Source organism: Mustelus asterias, unplaced genomic scaffold (assembly GCF_964213995.1).
Source record: "Mustelus asterias unplaced genomic scaffold, sMusAst1.hap1.1 HAP1_SCAFFOLD_1517, whole genome shotgun sequence".
NCBI classification, from domain to species: Eukaryota; Metazoa; Chordata; class Chondrichthyes; order Carcharhiniformes; family Triakidae; genus Mustelus; species Mustelus asterias.
The window spans coordinates 17,026-40,704 of NW_027591462.1; the positions used below are offsets into that span (position 1 = coordinate 17,026).

The following is a 23,679-nucleotide window of genomic DNA, read 5'->3' on the forward strand; positions in this document are numbered from 1 at the left end:
GCAGGAACAGGGTGACCTGGGAGTATCAGTGACCTTTGAGAGTGAATAGAAAAAAGCATTTAGGATTTAGGGTTTGATAAACAGAGGCAGAGAGTATCGGAACAGAGAACAGCACCAGAGACTGCACAGAATTGGAGTGTTGCTGAAGAGAGGGAGATGTCACTGAAGTTTTTCATCTTGCACTCATCAGGACAAACACAATGCCAATTTCAAACAATCACAACAGGACGAAACAACCCTGATTGGTTGACAAGTCAACTTTGGTGTTACCATGGGAACACAATGGGGCTGTCTGATTGGATCAGCCTTCCACTGGGCATGCGATGGGTTTAACCCATGTGTCTGTGAACATTAACACTGCTATTTACTCAGCTGAATGTTGCTGCATTCACACTGTACCGGAGGCCATTCAGCCCATTGAGAATGTTGCTGCATTCACACTGTACCGGAGGCCATTCAGCCCATTGTGAATGTTGCTGCATTCACACTGTACCGGAGGCCATTCAGCCCATTATGAATCTGCCAGCTCAGTGTTATTGGTTTAAAGTTTATTAGTCACAAGTAAGGCTTACATTAACACTGCAATGAAGTTACTGTGAAATGCCCTAGTTGCCACAGTCCGGCGCCTGTTCGGGTCAATGCACCCTAACCAGCACGTCTTTCAGACTGTGGGAGGAAACCGGAGCACCCGGAGGAAACCCACGCAGACACGGGGAGAACGTGCAGACTCCACACAGACAGTGACCCAAGCCGGGCATCGAGCCCGGGTCCCTGGCGCTGCGAGGCAGCAGTGCTAACCACTGCGCCATCGTGCCGTCCTGGTTCTTTTGTGAACATGGGTTCTGGTTTTCCATTGCCACAAGACCGACTAGAGTAGGATTTTTATGATTTAATGAGTGGCTATTTGGAGTGGAATCATTGGATGAACAGTATTTACAGACACTGGGGTAGAAGCTGGGTGAAGCGTCAGAACAAGAGAATACAAAATTCAATCCAGTGCTGCTATCAGAATAGAAAAAGCATTTTATAAATAAACAGTCCAGAGTAGCGGGATCTGGGCGTCTGCTGGTGTTTCCAGTGTTCAGAGTGGGGTGCGGGGGGAGGGAGATTCAGAACCACACAATCCCATCATTCACTGTCCTCCTCATCTCAATCCAGTGAAGTGAGCCAGGCCCCTCTCCCCCCACATCCCAGTGTGTCTAAAGTGTCTGCCTGCTATCCTATCGATTCCTGCGGTTCCCTGTTTTAGTTTGGTTCTTGGCTCTCTGCTGTACCATTGCGTGCCCCGTCAGCTTCAGGTGTTCAAACAGCTTGTTTCTCGAGGTAAAGGGAGTATCACAGGCCTCACAGCGAATCACAGCCGCCTATGGAGACAAGAGATTCACAACATCACTGACATCCCCATCACGCACTACACACAAATATAGACCCCACACACTGACCCAAAGAGAGGGGGTCCCGGACCCCACACACTGACCCAAAGAGAGGGGGTCCCGGACCCCACACACTGACCCAAAGAGAGGGGGTCCCGGACCCTACACACTGACCCAGAGAGAGGGGGTCCCGGACCCCACACACTGACCCAAAGAGAGGGGGTCCTGGACCCCACACGCTGACCCAGAGAGAGGGGGTCCCGGACCCCACACACTGACCCAGAGAGAGGGGGTCCCGGACCCCACACACTGACCCAGAGAGAGGGGGTCCCGGACCCCACACACTGACCCAGAGAGAGGGGGTCCCGGACCCCACACACTGACCCAGAGAGAGGGGGTCCCGGATCCCACACACTGACCCAAAGAGAGGGGGTCCCGGACCCCACACGCTGACCCAGAGAGAGGGGGTCCCGGACCCCACACGCTGACCCAGAGAGAGAGAGAGAGACCCCACGGCAATAATCATGGGGGATTTTAACCTACATATTGATTGGTCGACTCAAATTGGACGTGGAGGGCTTGAGGAAGAGTTCTTGGAATGCTGTCGGGATAGTTTCATTGAACAGTATGTTACAGAACCTACGAGAGAGCAAGTTATCTTAGATCTGGTACTGTGTAATGAGACAGGTAGGATTAAGGATCTTCTTGTGAAGGATCCTCTTGGGATGAGTGATCATAATATGGTGGAATTTCTGATACAGATGGAGGGTGAGAAAATAGGGTCCCAAACCAGTGTCCTCTGCTTGAACAGAGGGGAGTACGATAGGATGAGGGTGGAATTGGCTAATGTAGACTGGGCGAGCAGACTGGTAGGTAGGACAGCTGAGGAACAGTGGAGGATTTTTAAGGAGATTTTTTTAAGTACTCAGCAAAAATATATTCCGGTGATAAAGAAGGACTGTAAGAAAAAGGATAACCGGACGTGGATAACGAAGGGAATAAAGGAGAGTATTAAAATAAAATCAGATGCGTACAGAGTGGCCAAAAATAGTGGAGAATTAGTGGATTGGGAAAGCTTTAAAGAAAAGCAAAGAACGACTAAGAAAGCGATTAAGAAAGGAAAGATAGATTATGAAACTAAACTAGCTCAAAATATAAAAAATGATAGTAAAAGTTTTTACAAGTATATAAAAAGGAATAGAGTGGCTAGAGTGAATGTTGGACCCTTGGAAGATGAGAGGGGGGATTTAATAGTGGAAAATGAGGAAATGGCTGAGACTTTAAATAAGTTCTTTGTGTCGGTCTTCACGGTGGAAGACACAAATAGTTTGCCGAATATTAGAGATCGAGAGTTGGTGGGAGGGGAGGTCCTTAATACAATTACTGTTACTAAGGAGGTGGTGCTTGGTAGACTAATAGGACTGAAGGTAGACAAGTCCCCGGGCCCGGATGGAATGCATCCCAGGGTACTGAAAGAAATGGCTGAGGTAATAGCAGATGCGTTAGTAGTAATTTATCAAAATTCGCTGGACTCTGGGGTAGTGCCGGCTGACTGGAAAACAGCTACTGTTACGCCGCTGTTTAAAAAAGGAAGTAGACAAAAGGCGGGTAACTACAGGCCGGTTAGCTTAACGTCCGTAGTTGGGAAGATGCTAGAGTCCATTATTAAAGAGGAAATAACAGAGCACCTGAATAAGAATGGTTCGATCAAGCAGACGCAGCATGCATTCATGAAGGGAAAGTCGTGTTTGACGAATCTACTGGACTTTTATGAAGATGTCACTAGTGCAGTTGACAGAGGGGAACCGGTGGATGTGGTGTTTTTAGATTTCCAGAAGGCGTTCGATAAGGTGCCTCACAAAAGGTTGCTGCAGAAGATTGGGGTACACGGAGTTAGGGGTAAGGTGTTGGCGTGGATTGGGGATTGGCTATCTAACAGGAAGCAGAGAGTTGGGATAAATGGGTGCTTTTCTGGTTGGCAGTTGGTGACCAGTGGCGTGCCGCAGGGATCGGTGCTGGGGCCTCAATTGTTTACCATTTACATAGATGATCTGGAGGAGGGGACTGAATGTAGGGTATTCAAGTTTGCTGATGACACGAAGGTGAGTGGGAAAGCGAATTGCGTGGAGGACGCGGAAAGTCTGCAGAGAGATTTGGATAGGCTGAGCGAGTGGGCGAGGATCTGGCAGGTGGAATATAACGTTAGCAAATGTGAGGTTATCCACTTTGGAAGAAATAATAGTAAATTGGAATAATATTTAAATGGAGAAAAATTACATCGTGCGACTGTGCAGAGGGACCTGGGGGTCCTTGTGCACGAATCGCAAAAACTCAGTCTGCAGGTGCAGCAGGTGATCAAGAAGGCAAATGGAATGTTGGCCTTTATCGCGAGGGGGATAGAATATAAAAGCAGGGAGGTCTTGCTGCAACTGTACAAGGCACTGGTGAGGCCGCAACTGGAGTACTGTGTGCAGTTTTGGTCCCCTTATTTGCGAAAGGATATATTGGCCTTGGAGGGAGTGCAGAGAAGGTTCACCAGGTTGATACCGGAGATGAGGGGTGTAGCTTATGAGGAGAGATTAAACAGATTGGGTCTGTACTCGTTGGAGTTTAGAAGGATGAGGGGTGATCTTATAGAGACATATAAGATAATGAAGGGGCTGGATAGGGTAGAGGTGGAGAGATTCTTTCCACTTAGAAAGGAAACCAGAACTAGAGGGCACAGCCTCAAAATAAGGGGGGGCCGGTTCAGAACAGAGTTGAGGGGGAACTTCTTCTCTCAGAGGGTAGTGAATCTCTGGAATTCTCTGCCCATTGAAGTGGTGGAGGCTTCCTCGTTGAATATGTTTAAATCACGGGTAGATAGTTTTCTGATCGATAAGGGAATTAGGGGTTATGGGGAGCAGGCGGGTAAGTGGAACTGATTCACTTCAGATCAGCCAAGATCTTGTTGAATGGCGGGGCAGGCTCGAAGGGCCAGATGGCCTACTCCTGCTCCTATTTCTTATGTTCTTATGACCCCACACACTGACCCAGAGAGAGAGAGGGTCCCGGACCCCACACACTGACCCAGAGAGAGAGAGGGTCCCGGACCCCACACACTGACCCAGAGAGAGAGGGTCCCAGACCCTACACACTGACCCAGAGAGAGAGGGTCCCGGACCCCACACACTGACCCAGAGAGAGGGTCCCGGACCCCACACACTGACCCAGAGAGAGAGAGGGTCCCGGACCCCACACACTGACCCAGAGAGAGAGGGTCCCAGACCCTACACACTGATCCAGAGAGAGGGGGTCCCGGACCCCACACACTGACCCAGAGAGAGGGGGTCCCGGACCCCACTCACTGACCCAGAGAGAGAGGGGGTCCCGGACCCCACACACTGACCCAGAGAGAGGTGTTCCCGGACCCCACACACTGACCCAGAGAGAGAGGGTCCCGGACCCCACACACTGACCCAGAGAGAGAGGGGGTCCCGGACCCCACACTCTGACCCAGAGAGAGGGGGTCCCGGACCTCACACTCTGACCCAGAGAGAGGGGATCCCGGATCCCACACACTGACCCAGAGGGTGTCCCGGACCCCTCACACTGACCCAGAGAGAGGGGGTCCCAGACCCCACGCACTAACCAGAGAGAGGGGGTCCCAGACCCCACACATTAACCCAGAGAGAGGGGGTCCCGGACCCCACACTCTGACCCAGAGAGAGGGGGTCCCGGACACCACACACTGACCCAGAGAGAGAGGGGGTCTCGGACCCCACACACTGACCCAGAGAGAGAAGGTCCCGGAGCCCACACACTATCCCGGGGGAGGGAGGGGGTCCCGGACCCCACACACTGTCCCGGGGTGGGAGGGGGTCCCGGAGCCCACACACTATCCCGGGGGAGGGAGGGGGTCCCGGACCCCACACACTGTCCCCGGGGGAAGGGGGGGGGGGGGTGCAGTGAGCCCCAGCTTACAGGATAGGGAGAGTAAGCGAGGTCGAGCCTGCAGGCACTGTCCCAGTTAGTGTGGGTGATGTGTTGCAGCTGTACCAGGTGGGCTCTGGTGAGATCGACAGCAAGCCACATCGACACTCGAGGATCTCAGACTTGATGAGCTAGTTTGTAATCAGCGAGGGATAGGTTACTGAAACACACACAGCTCCAGGACACGGTCACATCGGTTGGGACAGAGGGTAGATCAGATTTGTTCTGTGCTCAGGGACAGGAGGGGGTGATTGTGACTGCACCAGTTATGGGGATCCCCAGTAATTGCAACTGTCCAACAGCTCTGATACCCTCGCAGATTCTGTGGCCGGGGGCAGGGAATGCAAACTAACCGTGGCACCGTTCAGCTGGGGAAAATAAAGCAAAGAAATAGGGACAGAATAGAGAACATCAGAAAGAGAAAGGAGCAAGACAGAATGAACTGTCTAAAGTCTTCCTCAGTGACTGATCACTGGATAACGAGCATGATTATCCACCTCGGCTGAACGACGGTGATGAAGATGGAGTGAAGGATGGGGTGATGAAGGTGGAGTGAAGGGTGGGGTGATGAAGATGGAGTGAAGGGTGGGGTGATGAAGATGGAGTGAAGGATGGGGTGATGAAGATGGAGTGAAGGATGGGGTGATGAAGGTGGAGTGAAGGGTGGGGTGATGAAGATGGAGTGAAGGGTGGGGTGATGAAGATGGAGTGAAGGGTGGGGTGATGAAGATGGAGTGAAGGGTGGGGTGATGGAGTGAAGGGTGGGGTGATGAAGATGGAGTGAAGGGTGGGGTGATGAAGATGGAGTGAAGGATGGGGTGATGAAGATGGAGTGAAGGGTGGGGTGATGAAGATGGAGTGAAGGGTGGGGTGATGAAGATGGAGTGAAGGATGGGGTGATGAAGATGGAGTGAAGGGTGGGGTGATGAAGATGGAGTGAAGGGTGGGGTGATGAAGATGGAGTGAAGGGTGGGGTGATGAAGATGGAGTGAAGGATGGGGTGATGAAGATGGAGTGAAGGATGGGGTGATGAAGATGGAGTGAAGGATGGGGTGATGAAGATGGAGTGAAGGGTGGGGTGATGAAGATGGAGTGAAGGGTGGGGTGATGACACATCGCTGCTCGGCTCCAGTCCTGACTCCAAGGTTTCGGCCTTATCTCTGTCGTGAAGCCTGTCGCCGACATCTTGTGGTGGGGGAGTCGGAGAGGCTGAAGAATATCTCTGGACAGTCAGCGTTAGGCGTGGTCCTAGCACCTCCTGATTGGCTGGGAGTTTTGGTCAGATTGATGAAGGCTGTGTGGAGTGGCCGATGTTGCTCCTGATATTTCTCTCGAAGTTGTCGAGCAGTGAGTCATTAGCGCCGTTCCATGGTTTGGTTGGAAGCCACACTGGCTTTCCGGAAGGATTAATTCAGAGACTGTGAGAAAGCGGCCAGCGAGGATTCAGGCGATAATCTTCCCGGTGATGGATGTAGGAAGAATCCTCGGTAGTTGCCACTGTCCTCTTTGTCTCCTCTCTCGAAGATGGTGGTGATGACGGTATCCCTGAGGTGGGCAGGAATTCCCGATCTGCTCCGGACTTTCAGGAACAGCTGATGGAGATGACGGTGATCTCCTCTCCTCCAAGTTTGAAATTCTCCGCTGGAATCCCGTCCACTCCTGAGGCTTTTCCATTCCTCACATGTTTAACAGCGGTTTTGACTTTGTTCACGCTTGCTGGGAGTCCAAGATCACCTTTCCAGGGAGTTGGGGGATTTCCTCACGCACCATCCTCCTCTGCGATTGAATCACAGTCTGGGAGTACAAGCGCTCTCTCCATCAGAGTTTTCTCTGGCCCTCGAGAGGTTCTGTCCTTCCTCACACCAGATTGAGGCCTGGAGTGTGGGCTCTATACAGCTCTCCCCCCGTGCCGATTGGCCAGCTCTCCCCCCGTGCCGATTGGTCAGCTCTCCACCCGTGCCGATTGGTCAGCTCTCCCCCCGTGCCGATTGGCCAGCTCTCCCCCCGTGCCGATTGGCCAGCTCTGCCCCCGTGCCGATTGGTCAGCTCTCCCCCCGTGCCGATTGGCCAGCTCTCCCCCCGTGCCGATTGGTCAGCTCTCCCCCCGTGCCGATTGGCCAGCTCTGCCCCCGTGCCTGGCTGGTGATGTCGTTTAGTCAGGCGTGGAGAGCTTTCCTCTTCCCTTGTGGAGTTTAAGACTCAGCATCACTCTCAGGATGAACAGAACGTTCACGCCTCGCCAACATGGCAGTGTGCAAATCCAGGGAAACAGAGTGAAACTTTGAATAAAGGAGACATTCCTCCGGGTGCTCCAGTTTCCTCCCAACGTCCAAAGATGTGTGGGTTAGGTGGATTGGCCGTGATAAATTGCCCCTTAGTGTCAGGGGGACTAGCTCAGGTAAATGCATGGGGTTTTGGGGACAGGGCCTGGGTAAGATACTCTATCAGAGAGTCAATGCAGACTCGATGGACCAAATGGGCTCTTCTGTACTGTAGGAATTCTATGGTTCTATGAGAAGAATAGTTCTGAGTTTGAGTGGAGAGGGCTCAGAGACTCGGGTACACAGACTTGTAAAGAATTGGCAGCCAGAGAGGTGGGAATGTGTTCACAACCGAGCCAAGGTCATTCTAAAGGAGAGGTTAGGGAGGTATGTGAAGGGAAGGTGTCCGTGTTGTGAAGGGGAGGTGTCCGTGTTGCGAAGGGAAGGTGTCCGTGTTGCGAAGGGAAGGTGTCCGTGTTGCGAAGGGAAGGTGTCCGTGTTGCGAAGGGAAGGTGTCCGTGTTGCGAAGGGAAGGTGTCCGTGTTGCGAAGGGAAGGTGTCCGTGTTGCGAAGGGGAGGTGTCCGTGTTGTGAATGGAAGGTGTCCGTGTTGCGACGGGAAGGTGTCCGTGTTGTGAAGGGAAGGTGTCCGTGTTGTGAAGGGAAGGTGTCCGTGTTGCGAAGGGGAGGTGTCCGTGTTGCGAAGGGGAGGTGTCCGTGTTGTGAAGGGGAGGTGTCCGTGTTGTGAATGGAAGGTGTCCGTGTTGCGACGGGAAGGTGTCCGTGTTGCGAAGGGAAGGTGTCCGTATTGCGACGGGAAGGTGTCCGTGTTGCGACGGGAAGGTGTCCGTGTTGCGAAGGGAAGGTGTCCGTGTTGCGAAGGGAAGGTGTCCGTGTTGCGAAGGGAAGGTGTCCGTGTTGCGAAGGGAAGGTGTCCGTGTTGCGAAGGGGAGGTGTCCGTGTTGCGAAGGGGAGGTGTCCGTGTTGCGAAGGGGAGGTGTCCGTGTTGCGACGGGGAGGTGTCCGTGTTGCGACGGGGAGGTGTCCGTGTTGCGACGGGGAGGTGTCCGTGTTGCGAAGGGAAGGTGTCCGTGTTGTGAAGGGAAGGTGTCCGTGTTGCGACGGGGAGGTGTCCGTGTTGTGAAGGGGAGGTGTCCGTGTTGTGAAGGGGAGGTGTCCGTGTTGCGACGGGGAGGTGTCCGTGTTGTGAAGGGGAGGTGTCCGTGTTGTGAAGGGGAGGTGTCCGTGTTGTGAAGGGGAGGTGTCCGTGTTGTGAAGGGGAGGTGTCCGTGTTGCGACGGGGAGGTGTCCGTGTTGTGAAGGGGAGGTGTCCGTGTTGTGAAGGGGAGGTGTCCGTGTTTATCTGGTGTATCTGGATTTCCAGAAGGCATTTGACAAGGTGCCGCACCAAAGACTGCTACATAAGATAAAGCTGCACGGTGTTATGGGTAATGTATTAGCATGAATAGAGGATTGGTTAACTAACAGAAAGCAAAGAGTGGGGGTAAATGGGAGTTTTTCTGGTTGGCGATCAGTGACTAGCGGTGTTCCTCAGGGATCAGTGTTGGGACCGCAATTGTTTACGATTTACATCGATGATTTGGAGTTGGGGACCAAGTGTAGTGTGTCAAAATTCACAGATGACACTAAGATGAATGGAAGAGCAAAGTGTGCAGAGGACGCTGAAAGGCTGCAAAGGGATATAGATAATCTAAGTGAGTGGGCGAGGGTCTGGCAGATGGAGTACAATGTTGGTAAATGTGAGGTCATCCATTTTGGTAGGAATAACAGCAAAATGGACTATTATTTGAATGGTGAAAAATTGCAGCATGCTGCTGTGCAGAGGGACCTGGGTGTCCTTGTGCAGGAATCTCAAGGAGTTGGTTTGCAGGTGCGGCAGGTAATTAAGAAGGCAAATGGAATTTTGTCCTTCATTGCTAGAGGGACGGAGTTTAAAAACAGCGAGGTTATGTTACAGCTGTATAAGGTGCTGGTGAGGCCACACCTGGAGTTCTGTGTACAGTTTTGGTCTCCTTATTTGAGAAAGGATATACTGGCATTGGAGGGGGTGCAGAGGAGATTCACGAGGTTGATTCCAGAGTTGAGAGGATTGGCTTATGAGGAGAGACTGAGTAGACTGGGGCTATACTCATTGGAATTCAGAAGAATGAGGGGAGATCTTAAAGAAACATATAAGAATATGAAGGGAATAGATAAGATAGAAGCAGGGAAGTTGTTTCCACTGGCGAGTGAAACTAGAACTAGGGGGCATAGCCTCAAAATAAGGGGGAGCAGATTTAGGACTGAGTTGAGGAGGAACTTCACACAAAGGGTTGTGAATCTGTGGAATTCCCTGCCCAGTGAAGCAGTTGAGGCTACCTCATTGAATGTTTTTAAGGCAAGGATAGATACATTTTTGAACAGTGAAGGAATTAAGGGTTATGGTGAGCGGGCGGGTAAGTGGGGCTGAGTCCACAAAAAGATCAGCCATGATCTTATTGAATGGTGGAGCAGGCTCGAGGGGCCAGATGGCCTACTCCTGCTCCTAGTTCTTATGTTTAGTGAGAGAAGCTGTTAAAGGATACAGACGTTAGCCAAACATTATTGTGATGGGATAGTGCCATCTGCTGCCCAGAAGGGTTAGAACATAGAAACATAGAAAAGCTACAGCACAAACAGGCCCTTTGGCCCACAAGTTGCGCCGAACATGTCCCTACCTACTAGGCTTACCTATAACCCTCTATCTTACGAACTTCCATGAACTTATCCAAAAGTCTTTTAAAAGACCCTATCGAATCCGCCTCCACCACTACCGGCAGCCGATTCCACCCACCCACCACCCTCTGAGTGAAAAACTTAACCCTAACATCTCCTCTATACCTACTCCCCAGCACCCTAAACCTGTGACCTCTCGTGACAAACATTTCAGCCCTGGGTAAAAGCCTCTGAGAATCCACTCTATCAATACCTCTCAACATCTTATCCACCTCTATCAGGTCACCTCTCATCCTTCACTTCTCCAAGGAGAAAAGACCTAGCTCTCTCAACCTATCCTCATAAGGCATGCCGCCTAATCCAGGCAACATCCTTGTAAATCTCCTCTGCACCCTTTCTATGGCTTCCACATCCTTTCTGTAATGAGGCGACCAGAACTGGGCACAGTACTCCAGGTGGGGTCTGACCAGAGTACTATACAGCTGCAGCATTATCTCCCAATTTCTAAACTCAATTCCTCTATTGATGAAGGCCAGTATTCCATACGCCTTCTTAACCACAGCCTCTACCTGCGACGCTGCTTTGAGCGTCCTATGAACCCGGACCCCAAGATCCTTCTGATCTTCCACACTGCCAAGCGTCTTACCCTTAATATTATATTCTTTCATCCTATTCGACCTGCCAAAATGAACCACCACACACTTATCTGGGTTGAAGTCCATCTGCCACTTCTCCGCCCAGTCTTGCATCTTATTGATGTCTCGTTGCAACTGCTGACATCCCTCTACACTATCCACAACACCACCAACCTTTGTGTCATCAGCAAACTTGCCAACCCATCCTTCCACTTCCTCACCCAGGTCATTTATAAAAATCACAAATAGCAAGGGTCCCAGAACAGATCCCTGGGGCACTCCACTGGTGACCAACCTCCATGCTGAAAAAGACCCATCTACAACCACTCTTTGTCTTCTGTGGGCAAGCCAGTTCTGAATCCACAAGGCAATGTCCCCTTGGATCCCATGCCCCCTCACTTTCTCAATAAGCCTTGCATGGGGCACCTTATCAAATGCCTTGCTGAAATCCATATAAACTATATCTACCGCTCTTCCCTTGTCTATGTGTCTAGTTACATCTTCAAAAAATTCAATTAGGCTTGGAAGGCATGATCTGCCTTGGACAAAGCCGTGCTGGCTATTTCTGATCATACTATTCTTCTCCAGATGTTCATAAATCCTGCCTCTCAGGATCTTCTCCATCAACTTACCAACCAGGTTAGACTCACTGGTCTATAATTTCCCGGGCTATCCCTTCTCCCTTTCTTGAGTAACAGAACCACATCCGCAATCCTCCGGAACCTCTCCCGTCTCCATTGATGATGCAAAGATCATCACCAGAGGATCAGCAATCTCTTCCCTTGCCTCCCACAGTAACCTGGGGTACATCCCATCCGCTCCCAGTGATTTATCTAACTTGATGCTTTTCAAAAGTTTCAACACATCCTCTTTCCTAATGCCCACATGCTCCATCTTCTCAGTCCACTGCAAGTCTGCACTGCAACTATCAAGATCCTATTCCACTGTGAATACTGAAGTAAAGTATTCATTGAGTACCTCTGCCATTTCTACCGGTTCTATACAGACTTTCCCACCGTCACATTTGATAGGTCCTACTCCTTCACATCTTATCCTCTTGCTCTTCACATACTTGTAGAATGCCTTGGGGTTTTCCTTTATCCTGTCTGCCAAGGCCTTCTCATGTCCCCTCCTGGCTCTTCTAATTTCCCTCTTAAGTTCCTTCCTACTAGTCGTATACTCTTCTAGATTTCTAACATTACCTAGCTCCCTGAACCTTTTGTAGGCTTTTCTTTTCTTCTTAACTAAATTCGTTACAGCTTTCATGCACCATGGTTCCTGTGACCTACCATAACTCCCCTGTCTCATTGGAACGTTGCTGTGCAGAGCTCCAGACAAATTTTCCTTGAAAATTTGCCACATTTCTTCTGTACATTTCCCTGAGAAAACCTCCTTCCAATTTATGCCTCTAATTTCCTGCCTAATAGCAGCAGACAGTGAGTAGAATTCATGGAAGTGTTAGGTTTACTGGGCCAGCATTTATTGCCCATCCCTGACGGCATTTAACAGTCACCCACATTGCTGTGGCACTGGAGTCACATGTAGGCCAGACAGGGTAAGGACGGCAGATTCCCTTCCCTAAAGGACATTTGTGACCCAGATGGGTTTTTCCGACCATTGACAATGGGTTCATGGTCATCAGTAGATTCTTAATTCCAGATTTTTACTGAATTCAAATTTCACCATCTGCCGTGGTGGGATTCGAACCCGGGTCCCCAGAGCATTACCCTGGGTATCTGGATTACTAGCCCAGTGACAATACCACTGTGCCATGGCCTCCTGATGAATTGTATAATGTAAATGTAAGGTGATTTGTAAACAGGGGGTTGTTGGGGCAGCAGAGAAGGGGTTCAGTTCATTCTAGTGAATGATATCACTGGGTGGCTAGCATTGAGCATGCCCATTGCAGAGGAGCAGGCTGCTATAACACAATCCATAGCGGGTGTATAGAAAGATCCTGCATTGTCTGTAGGTCACAGACACACCCGCTTAAACAGGACAAATCTCAGAGACAGGGAGGGTGCTGGACAATTGGCAGGATTCAGCGATGAAAAGATTACTCAGGAAGAGGAGATTAAAGCGAATGAGCTGAATGAGATATTTTGTTCTTTGAAGTTAGTGAAGTTACAGTAGTTGGACCCAGAGTTGAAACAGTTATTGCAGACAGCTCCCCTGAAACAGAGCACAGTGCAGGATGTCCGCACTCTCAGACAATGTGTGAATGGAGGTCTCCGCAGGTCCCGGCAGAGGAACAGTGGGTGAGAGTGCACCAATCTGGATACCGGAATGACATTCTGACAGCGGCTCATAGCTGGACATTTGGGAATTAGGAAAACTCATGCCAGGATACAGGAACATTTCCATTGGCCTGGACTACATGTCAAGTGATAGGAAAACATTTTAAAGTTCATTCAAGGAATGAGGATTACCCTGGCTGGGTCAGTATTTATTGCCCATCCCCAATTGCCCCTTGGGAAGGTGGCGGTGAGCTGCCTTCTGGAACCACTGCAGTCCCTGAGGTGTAGGTACATCCACCGTGCTGTTAGGGAGGGAATTCCAGGATTCTGACCCAGCGACAGTGAAGGAACGGCCGATATATTTCCAAGTCAGGATGGTGAGTGGCTCGGAGGGGAACCTCCAGGTGGTGGTCTTCCCAGGTATCTGCTGCTCTTGTCCTTCTAGATGGTAGAGGTTATGGGTTTGGAAGGCGCTGCCTAAGGAGCCTTGATGAGTTCCTGCAGTATATCTTGTAGATGGTACACACTGCTGCTACTGTACACTGAGCGGTGGAGGGAGTGAATGTTTGTGGATGTGGTGCCAATCAAGCGGGGCTGTTTTGTCCTGGATGGTGTTGAGCTTCTTGAGTGTTGTTGGAGCTGCATCCATCCAGGTAAGTGGGGAGTATTCCATCACACTCCTGACTTGTGCCTTGTAGATGGTGGACAGGCTTTGGGGAGTCAGGAGGCAAGTTACTTGCTGCAGGATTCCTAGCTTTTGACCTGTTCTGGTGGCCACAGTATTTATATGGCTTGTCCGGTTCAGTTTCTGGTCAATGGTGACCCTCCCAGGATGGTGATGGTGGGGGATTCAGCAATGGTAAAACCATTGAATGTCAAGGAGTGATGGTTAGATTCTCTCTTGTTGAAGGTGGCCATTGTCTGGCACTTGTGTGGCGTGAAAGTTGTCTTAAGCAGTAATGAAATCTGTACCGTTAATTCCAGTTCTGGCATTTGAGGAAGCTTTTAACAGGGTCCTGTTACATTGTGTATGACTCCTCCCCAAGACTAAAAATAGCATCAAGATTTAGTGACAGTCATGGAGGTGTTGACAGATTTACAGAAGCAATGCTTTTCAGGAAATTATACCAAAGGTGATTGCAGAGGAATTGACCAAATCCTTTCCAAGATATGAATTACCAAAAGAAATACAGTCTTTATCAGGAGTTTAACCTTGTTTTCAGAATGAGGGTCATTGGGGCAAGGTTCCACTGGATTTGATTTGTTCAGGAGATAACCCTGGCTGCGGTGATAACCATCACCACATTAAAGTAGCGAGGTGATGCTTCAGGGTTCACACAGTAAGAAGTCTCACAACACCAGGTTAAAGTCCAACAGGTTTATTTGGTAGCAAAAGTCACACAGGCTTTCGGAGCTGCAAGCCCCTTCTTCAGGTGAGTGGGAATTCTGTTCACAAACAGAGCGTATAAAGACACAAACTCAATTTAATTTAAATTGAGTCTGTGTCTTTATATGCTCTGTTTGTGAACAGAATTCCCACTCACCTGAAGAAGGGGCTTGCAGCTCCGAAAGCCTGTGTGACTTTTGCTACCAAATAAACCTGTTGGACTTTAACCTGGTGTTGTTAAACTTCTTACTGTGTTTACCCCAGTCCAACGCCAGCACCTCCACATCAGTGGTTCAGGGCAGTGGTGACAGCACTGGAATATTGTGCACAGTGTTGGCTCCTTGTTTAAGGGAAGACGTAAATGCATTAGATGCAGTTCAGAGAGAGTTCACTCGGCTGATACCAGGGATGTGGGAGATGGAGGGTTATCTTACCAGGAAAAGCTGGGCTTATAGAGGGTGGAAAGTGGGTTAAAAGCAGTCAGGGTCTTAGTGAATGGTGCAGCACCTTCCTGGAGAATGAGAGAGTGCCACAGCCTCCGCACGGGAACTGAATCTCGTGTTTCACTCCCCATCTCCTGCGAGCTTGAAGCAGGCTTCACTGGGTGTCCACCTTCTCCACAAGACCCTCCACCCCCAACATAGCCCTCCCTCTGCCAGCCCTCCCCCCAACCCCCTCCCCAACAACTCGCCCCGGCTCTCCTCAGTCCAATCCCCTCCTGTTTCACCCCCACCCCCCTCAGCCCACTTCCCCACCTCTCCCCCGAGCTTCCTCTCTCCCCCAACACTCCCCTCATCTTCCCCCACCCCCTCTCCCTTTACCCCCACCCCCTCTCTCCCCTTACCCCCACCCCGCTGTCTCCCCCACCCCCCCTCTCCCCTTACCCCCACACTGCTGCCTCCTGTCTCCTGGTTGCCACCCTCAGACGCACTGACCTGAGAAGCTGTGTCTCGAGCGGCTCCTTTCCCTCCGTCCTTCCGTTCTTTTCCTTTTTGCCCTCGTTTCGATTTTAAACAGCTGTAAGAAAAGGGAACAAATCTGAAAATGAGCCAATGACCCACCGACCTCCGACCTCCCCGACCTCCGCCACCGCAGGGACCCGACCTCCGCCCTCCCCGACCGCAGGGGGCCCGACCTCCGCCCTCCCCGACCGCAGGGGACCCGACCTCCGCCCTCCCCGACCGCAGGGACCCGACCTCCGCCCTCCCCGACCGCAGGGTGCCCGACCTCCGCCCTCCCCGACCGCAGGGGACCCGACCTCCGCCCTCCCCGACCGCAGGGTGCCCGACCTCCGCCCTCCCCGACCGCAGGGTGCCCCGCCCTCCGCCCTCCCCGACCGCAGGGACCCGACCTCCGCCCTCCCCGACCGCAGGGACCCGACCTCCGCCCTCCCCGACCGCAGGGGGCCCGACCTCCGCCCTCCCCGACCGCAGGGACCCGACCTCCGCCCTCCCCGACCGCAGGGACCCAACCTCCGCCCTCCCCGACCTCCGCCCTCCCCGACCGCAGGGACCCGACCTCCGCCCTCCCCGACCGCAGGGTGCCCCGCCCTCCACCCTCCCCGACCGCAGGGCGGCCGTCCTCCGCCCTCCCCGACCGCAGGGTGCCCCGCCCTCCCCGACCGCAGGGAGCCCGACCTCCGCCCTCCCCGATCGCAGGGGGCCCGACCTCCGCCCTCCCCGACCGCAGGGCGGCCGTCCTCCGCCCTCCCCGACCGCAGGGTGCCCCGCCCTCCCCGACCGCAGGGAGCCCGACCTCCGCCCTCCCCGACCGCAGGGGGCCCGACCTCCGCCCTCCCCGACCGCAGGGGGCCCGACCTCCACCCTCCCCGACCGCAGGGTGCCCGACCTCCGCCCTCCCCGACCGCAGGGGGCCCGACCTCCACCCTCCCCGACCGCAGGGGGCCCGACCTCCGCCCTCCCCGACCGCAGGGGGCCCGACCTCCGCCCTCCCCGACCGCAGGGGGCCCGACCTCCGCCCTCCCCGACCGCAGGGTGCCCCGCCCTCCCCGACCGCAGGGACCCGACCTCCGCCCTCCCCGACCGCAGGGACCCGACCTCCGCCCTCCCCGACCGCAGGGACCCGACCTCCGCCCTCCCCGACCTCCGCCCTCCCCGACCGCAGGGACCCGACCTCCGCCCTCCCCGACCGCAGGGTGCCCCGCCCTCCACCCTCCCCGACCGCAGGGCGGCCGTCCTCCGCCCTCCCCGACCGCAGGGTGCCCCGCCCTCCCCGACCGCAGGGAGCCCGACCTCCGCCCTCCCCGACCGCAGGGTGCCCCGCCCTCCCCGACCGCAGGGAGCCCGACCTCCGCCCTCCCCGACCGCAGGGGGCCCGACCTCCACCCTCCCCGATCGCAGGGTCCCCGCCCTCTGCCCTCACCACCGATTGGGCCTGTTTAAAGGGACTGATAGTGGAGAGTTTGAGTCAGTGCTGGGTTTCAGCCAGCCAGGCGTCTAGCCGAGTCCTCACCTCGGTGAAGCTGCTATCCTTTCCCCTGCTGGGACATGCTGCTGTGGCTCCGCCGCTGTGTCCGACTCCTGCTCCTGACAAGGTTTGCTGCTCTCACTCACTCTCTCCTCCTCTGCAGTCCCGCTCCTCCTCTCCGAGTGAGTGACTGTGGACGGGAGGCTTTGGGGGTTGGTGGCTTCAGGGAAACTCTCACTCAACATCTAGGAGAGTGAACACAATGAATTGAACAGGCAGCACGTCCAAAATCCAGCATCCTCGCGACTGAGACCATGCCGGATTTTCCTGGGTATTGGAAACACGTTGGGTAGGGTCGAAGGTCATTTGCACTAACATGGATTTCTGGAACTAGACCAGCACGCCAGTGTCATCAAAGTGACCAAACTGGTAACTACTCTCAGAGGGGTATCAGCACATATAACCCGACAGTGTAAGCCAGTGTGGGCCCAGTGCAGACACTGGCACAGATGGAAATAGCTCAGTGTCTTGAAGGGGGCTCGCGGTAATTTATTAGTTTGGACAGAAGACTGGCTAACCGACAGAATAAGAGTTTTAACAACACCAGGTTAAAGTCCAACAGGTTTATTTGGTAGCAAATACCATATAACCGACAGAAGACAGAGTCGGGATAAATGTTTTTATTTCTGGACGGGTAGTAGTAACTAGTGGGGGTGCCACAGGGTTCGGTCCTTGGGCCCCAGCTATTTACAATCTATATTAACAGCCTGGATTCAGGCATAGAAGGCTCTGTAGCCACATTTGCAAATCTCACTTAAATCGGTGTGATGGTAAACGGCAGTAAAGAATGAACAATTTACAAATGGATATGGACAGGTTCGGAGAATGGGCCAAAATGATGGAGTTTAAGGTGGATAAGTGTGAGGTCATGCATTTTGATCGCAAAAATGGGAAGGCGACTTATTATCTAAATGGAGAGAGACGCTGGAGTGCTTCAGTGCAGAGGGATCTGGGTGTCCTCATTCATAGAAATCATAGAAACCCTACAGTGCAGAAAGAGGCCATTTGGCCCATCGAGTCTGCACCGACCACAATCCCACCCAGGCCCTACCCCCATATCCTTACATATTTTACCCACTAATCCCTCTAACCTACACATCTCAGGACACGAAGGGGCAGTTTTAACATGGCCAATCGACCTAACCTGCACATCTTTGGACTGTGGGAGGAAACCCACGCAGACACGAGGAGAATGTGCAAACTCCACACAGACAGTGACCCGAGCCGGGAATTGAACCCAGGTCCCCGGAGCTGTGAAGCAGCAGTGCTAACCACTGCGCTACCGTGCCGCCCTCATGAGTCACAGAAAGCCAGTTATAAGTAAAGCACGTTTAGCATTTATAGCTAAAGGAATAGAATATAAAAGTAACGAAGTGTTGCTGCTACTGTGCAAAGTATGAATGAGATCACACTCCGAATATTGTGTACGGTTTTGGTCCCCGTATTTAAGGAAAGATGCAGTGGCATTGGAGGCAGTTCAGAGGAGGTTCACTGGATTGATTCCAGAGATGAGGGGTTTGTCGAATGAAGAGAGATTGAGCAGTTTAGGCCGATACTCTATCGAGTTTAGAAGAATGAGGGGAGATTTGATGGAGGTTTACAAGATGACAAAAGGTATTGAGAAAGCGGGTACTTCCTCGTGTGGGACAATCTAGAACAAGAGATCATAGTTTTAGGATAAAGGGCATTTAAAAGAGATGAGGAGGAACTACTTCTCTCGGAGGGTTGTGAATCTGTGGTATTCACTCCTCAGAGGACGGTGGATGCTGGGACATTGAGTAAACTTGGGGAGATGGACAGATGTTTAATTAATAATGGGGTTGAAGGGTTACGGAGAGCGGGCAGGAAAGTGGAGTTGAGGCAGAGACAAGATCAGCCATGATTATATTGAATGGCGGAGCAGACTCGAGGGGCTGAATGGCCTCCTCCTGCTCCGAGTTCTTATGATTCTTATGAAAGTGACGGAGTGGAGGTGGGTGTTGGATCCCAGGCAACGGAAAACACTCTCTCTCTCACGCGCCCCCGCCCCCCCCTTCCCTGGCCTCCCCCCCCCCCCGCGTGCCCCCGCCCCCGCCCCCCTGGCCTCCCCCCCCCGCGCGCCCCCGCCCCCCTGGCCTCCCCCCCCCCCCCCCGCGTGCCCCCGCCCCCGCCCCCCTGGCCTCCACCCCCACCACCGCCCCCCCCCCCCACACTCCCCCCCCCCCCCCACACTCCCCCCCCACACTCCCCCCCCCCCCCCCCCACCGCACTCCCCCCCCCCCACCACCGCACTCCCCCCCCCCCCCGACCACCGCACTCCCCCCCCCCCCCGAACACCGCACTCCCCCCCCCCCCCCCCCCCACCACCGCACTCCCCCCCCCCCACCGCACTCCCCCCCCCCCCCCCACCACACTCCCCCCCCCCCACCGCACTCCCCCCCCCCCACCGCACTCCCCCCCCCCCCCCCACCGCACTCCCCCCCCCCCACCGCACTCCCCCCCACCCCACCCCCCCCCACCGCACTCCCCCCCCCACCCCACACCCCCACCGCACTCCCCCCCCCACCCCACCCCCCACCACCGCACTCCCCCACCCCACCCCCCCTCACCGCACTCCCCCCCCCCCACCGCACTCCCCCCCCCCCCCACCGCACTCCGCCCCCACCCCACACCCCCACCGCACTCCCCCCCCCCACCCCACCCCACCGCACTCCCCCCCCCCACCCCACCCCACCCCCCCCCCCACCCCACCGCACTCCCCCCCCCACCCCACCCCACCGCACTCCCCCCCCCACCCCACCCCCCCCCCACCGCACTCCCCCCCCCCACCGCACTCCCCCCCCCCACCGCACTCCCCCCCCCCACCGCACTCCCCCCCCCCACCGCACTCCCCCCCCCCACCGCACTCCCCCCCCCCCCCACCGCACTCCCCCCCCCCCCCACCGCACTCCCCCCCCCCCCCACCGCACTCCCCCCCCCCCCCCCACCGCACTCCCCCCCCCCCCCACCGCACTCCCCCCCCCCCCCCACCGCACTCCCCCCCCCCCCCCCACCGCACTCCCCCCCCCCCCCCCACCGCACTCCCCCCCCCCCCCCACCGCACTCCCCCCCCCCCCCCACCGCACTCCCCCCCCCCCCCCCACCGCACTCCCCCCCCCCCACCGCACTCCCCCCCCCCCCCCCACCGCACTCCCCCCCCCCCCCACCGCACTCCCCCCCCCCCCCCCACCGCACTCCCCCCCCCCCCCCACCGCACTCCCCCCCCCCCCCCCACCGCACTCCCCCCCCCCCCCACCGCACTCCCCCCCCCCCCCACCGCACTCCCCCCCCCCCCACCGCACTCCCCCCCCCACCGCACTCCCCCCCCCCCCACCGCACTCCCCCCCCCCCCCACCGCACTCCCCCCCCCCCCCCCCACCGCACTCCCCCCCCCCCCCCACCGCACTCCCCCCCCCCCCCCCACCGCACTCCCCCCCCCCCCCCCCACCGCACTCCCCCCCCCCCCCCCACCGCACTCCCCCCCTCCCACCGCACTCCCCCCCCCCCCCACCGCACTCCCCCCCCCCCACCGCACTCCCCCCCCCCCCACCGCACTCCCCCCCCCCCCCCCCACCGCACTCCCCCCCCCCCCCCCACCGCACTCCCCCCCCCCCCCCCACCGCACTCCCCCCCCCCCCCCCACCGCACTCCCCCCCCCCCCACCGCACTCCCCCCCCCACCACACTCCCCCCCACACACACACTCCCCCCCACACACACACACACTCCCCCCCCACACACACACACTCCCCCCCCACACACACACACTCCCCCCCCACACACACACACTCCCCCCCCACACACACACACTCCCCCCCCACACACACACTCCCCCCCCACACACACACTCCCCCCCCACACACACACTCCCCCCCCACACACCACTCCCCCCCCACACACACACTCCCCCCCCACACACACACTCCCCCCCCACACACACACTCCCCCCCCACACACACACTCCCCCCCCACACACACACTCCCCCCCCACACACACACACTCCCCCCCCACACACACACTCCCCCCCCACACACACACTCCCCCCCCACACACACACTCCCCCCCCACACACACACTCCCCCCCCCACACACACACTCCCCCCCCACACACACACTCCCCCCCCACACACACACTCCCCCCCCACACACACACTCCCCCCCCACACACACACTCCCCCCCCACACACACACTCCCACCCCACACACACACTCCCCCCCACACACACACACTCCCCCCCACACACACACTCCCCCCCAAACACACACTCCCCCCCAAACACACACTCCCCCCCACACACACAAACACATGCACAGAGGCAGGGCTGAGGCCAAAGAGCTGAAAACAATGATAAGAATGTTTAAATCAACACATTACTCCAAGGCTGACGGGGAAGGGAGTTGAGACAAGTACAGACAGGCAGCAGGGTATCAGATGAACGTGGATAGTGTGTGTACGATCAGATGGGGCAGGGAGATGAATAGACAGGGTGACGATGAGATAACCAGAGCTCGCCTGCACCGACTTATCGAGATAGCCACATGAATAGACGGGGAATAGAGGGATACAAACATAGAACACAGAACATTACAGCACAGTACAGGCCCTTCGGCCCTCGATGTTGGGCCGACCAGTGGAACCAATCTAAAGCCCCTCTAATCTACACTATTCCAATATCATCCATATGTTTATCCAATAACCACTTGAATGCTCTTAATGTTGATGGTCTAGTTAGGAACACAGGATCGGTGCGGGCTTGGAGGGCCGAAGGGCCTGTTCCTGTGCTGTATTGTTCTTTGTTCCTTGTCGCTCCCACAACATTTCTTACCTCCGACTGCCGTTTCCTCCTCTTTTGCTTCTTGGAGACTCTGGAGGGGGGATAAGGTTCACAGATTAATCGGGGGATTAACAAGATTAAGCAGGGGATTTAACCAGCCAATTAATCTTTCTCACGCAATCAGAAGGCTGTCGTGCTCTGACAGGTGTGAAAGATCAGAAACTCCAACAACACATGGAGACCAGCTCCTCGTCTTCCCGAACCTCGAATCCCTCGTTTCGCTGTGTATTCACAGCCGACACAATCTTTCCCGGAACACACTCAGCACAGCAAGAACCTCAATGAATGCAGGACAATGCAGTAATCTTTACACCAACTCTGCGTCTCGGAATCTCCTTCCAGCTGAGTCCCTCCAATACTCTCCCCCACACTGACTCTTCCCTCAGCCTTTATACTCGCTCAATCTTTCTACTGAGGACAGTCAGTGTGACCCGGTCATTCCCCGCCCCCCTCACTCTGACCCGGTCATTCCCCGCCCCCCTCACTCTGACCCGGTCATTCCCTGCCCCCCTCACTCTGACCCGGTCATTCCCCGCCCCCCTCACTCTGACCCGGTCATTCCCCGCCCCCCTCACTCTGACCCGGCCATTCCCCCCTCACTCTGACCCGGTCATTCCCCGCCCCCCTCACTCTGACCCGGCCCTGCCCCCCTCACTCTGACCCGGCCCTGCCCCCCTCACTCTGACCCGGCCCTGCCCCCCTCACTCTGACCCGGCCATTCCCTGCCCCCCTCACTCTGACCCGGCCCTGCCCCCCTCACTCTGACCCGGCCATTCCCGGCCCCCCTCACTCTGACCCGGCCCTGCCCCCCTCACTCTGACCCGGTCATTCCCGGCCCCCCTCACTCTGACCCGGCCATTCCCTGTCCCCCTCACTCTGACCCGGCCATTCCCTGTCCCCCTCACTCTGACCCGGCCCTGCCCCCCTCACTCTGACCCGGCCCTGCCCCCCCTCACTCTGACCCGGCCATTCCCCGCCCCCCTCACTCTGACCCGGCCATTCCCTGCCCCCCTCACTCTGACCCGGCCATTCCCCCCTCACTCTGACCCGGCCCTGCCCCCCTCACTCTGACCCGGCCATTCCCGGCCCCCCTCACTCTGACCCGGCCCTGCCCCCCCTCACTCTGACCCGGCCCTGCCCCCCTCACTCTGACCCGGCCATTCCCGGCCCCCCTCACTCTGACCCGGCCCTGCCCCCCTCACTCTGACCCGGTCATTCCCGGCCCCCCTCACTCTGACCCTGCCATTCCCTGTCCCCCTCACTCTGACCCGGCCATTCCCTGTCCCCCTCACTCTGACCCGGCCCTGCCCCCCTCACTCTGACCCGGCCCTGCCCCCCCTCACTCTGACCCGGCCATTCCCCGCCCCCCTCACTCTGACCCGGCCATTCCCCGCCCCCCTCACTCTGACCCGGCCATTCCCCGCCCCCCTCACTCTGACCCGGCCCTGCCCCCCTCACTCTGACCCGGCCATTCCCGGCCCCCCTCACTCTGACCCGGCCATTCCCGGCCCCCCTCACTCTGACCCGGCCATTCCCCCCTCACTCTGACCCGGTCATTCCCCCCTCACTCTGACCCGGCCCTGCCCCCCTCACTCTGACCCGGTCATTCCCTGCCCCCCTCACTCTGACCCGGTCATTCCCCCCTCACTCTGACCCGGCCATTCCCTGCCCCCCTCACTCTGACCCGGCCCTGCCCCCCTCACTCTGACCCGGCCCTGCCCCCCTCACTCTGACCCGGCCCTGCCCCCCTCACTCTGACC

The 23,679-nt window shown here is 56.1% G+C and overlaps 1 protein-coding gene across 1 annotated transcript in view; it reads right to left on the bottom strand.

Moving 5' to 3' along the window:
- Positions 1-1,005: 1,005 nt before the first annotated feature.
- Positions 1,006-23,679, bottom strand: part of dnajc21 (DnaJ heat shock protein family (Hsp40) member C21) — a 69,367-nt gene continuing 46,693 nt past the window's right edge. The window contains exons 9-12 of the mRNA XM_078206466.1: positions 21,911-21,950; positions 17,052-17,251; positions 15,515-15,596; positions 1,006-1,364 (exon numbers count right to left, since the gene is read on the bottom strand). Of these exons, the coding sequence (XP_078062592.1) occupies positions 1,221-1,364; positions 15,515-15,596; positions 17,052-17,251; positions 21,911-21,950 (466 nt within the window). The 3' untranslated portion in view covers positions 1,006-1,220. The remainder of the gene's footprint in view (positions 1,365-15,514; positions 15,597-17,051; positions 17,252-21,910; positions 21,951-23,679) is intronic.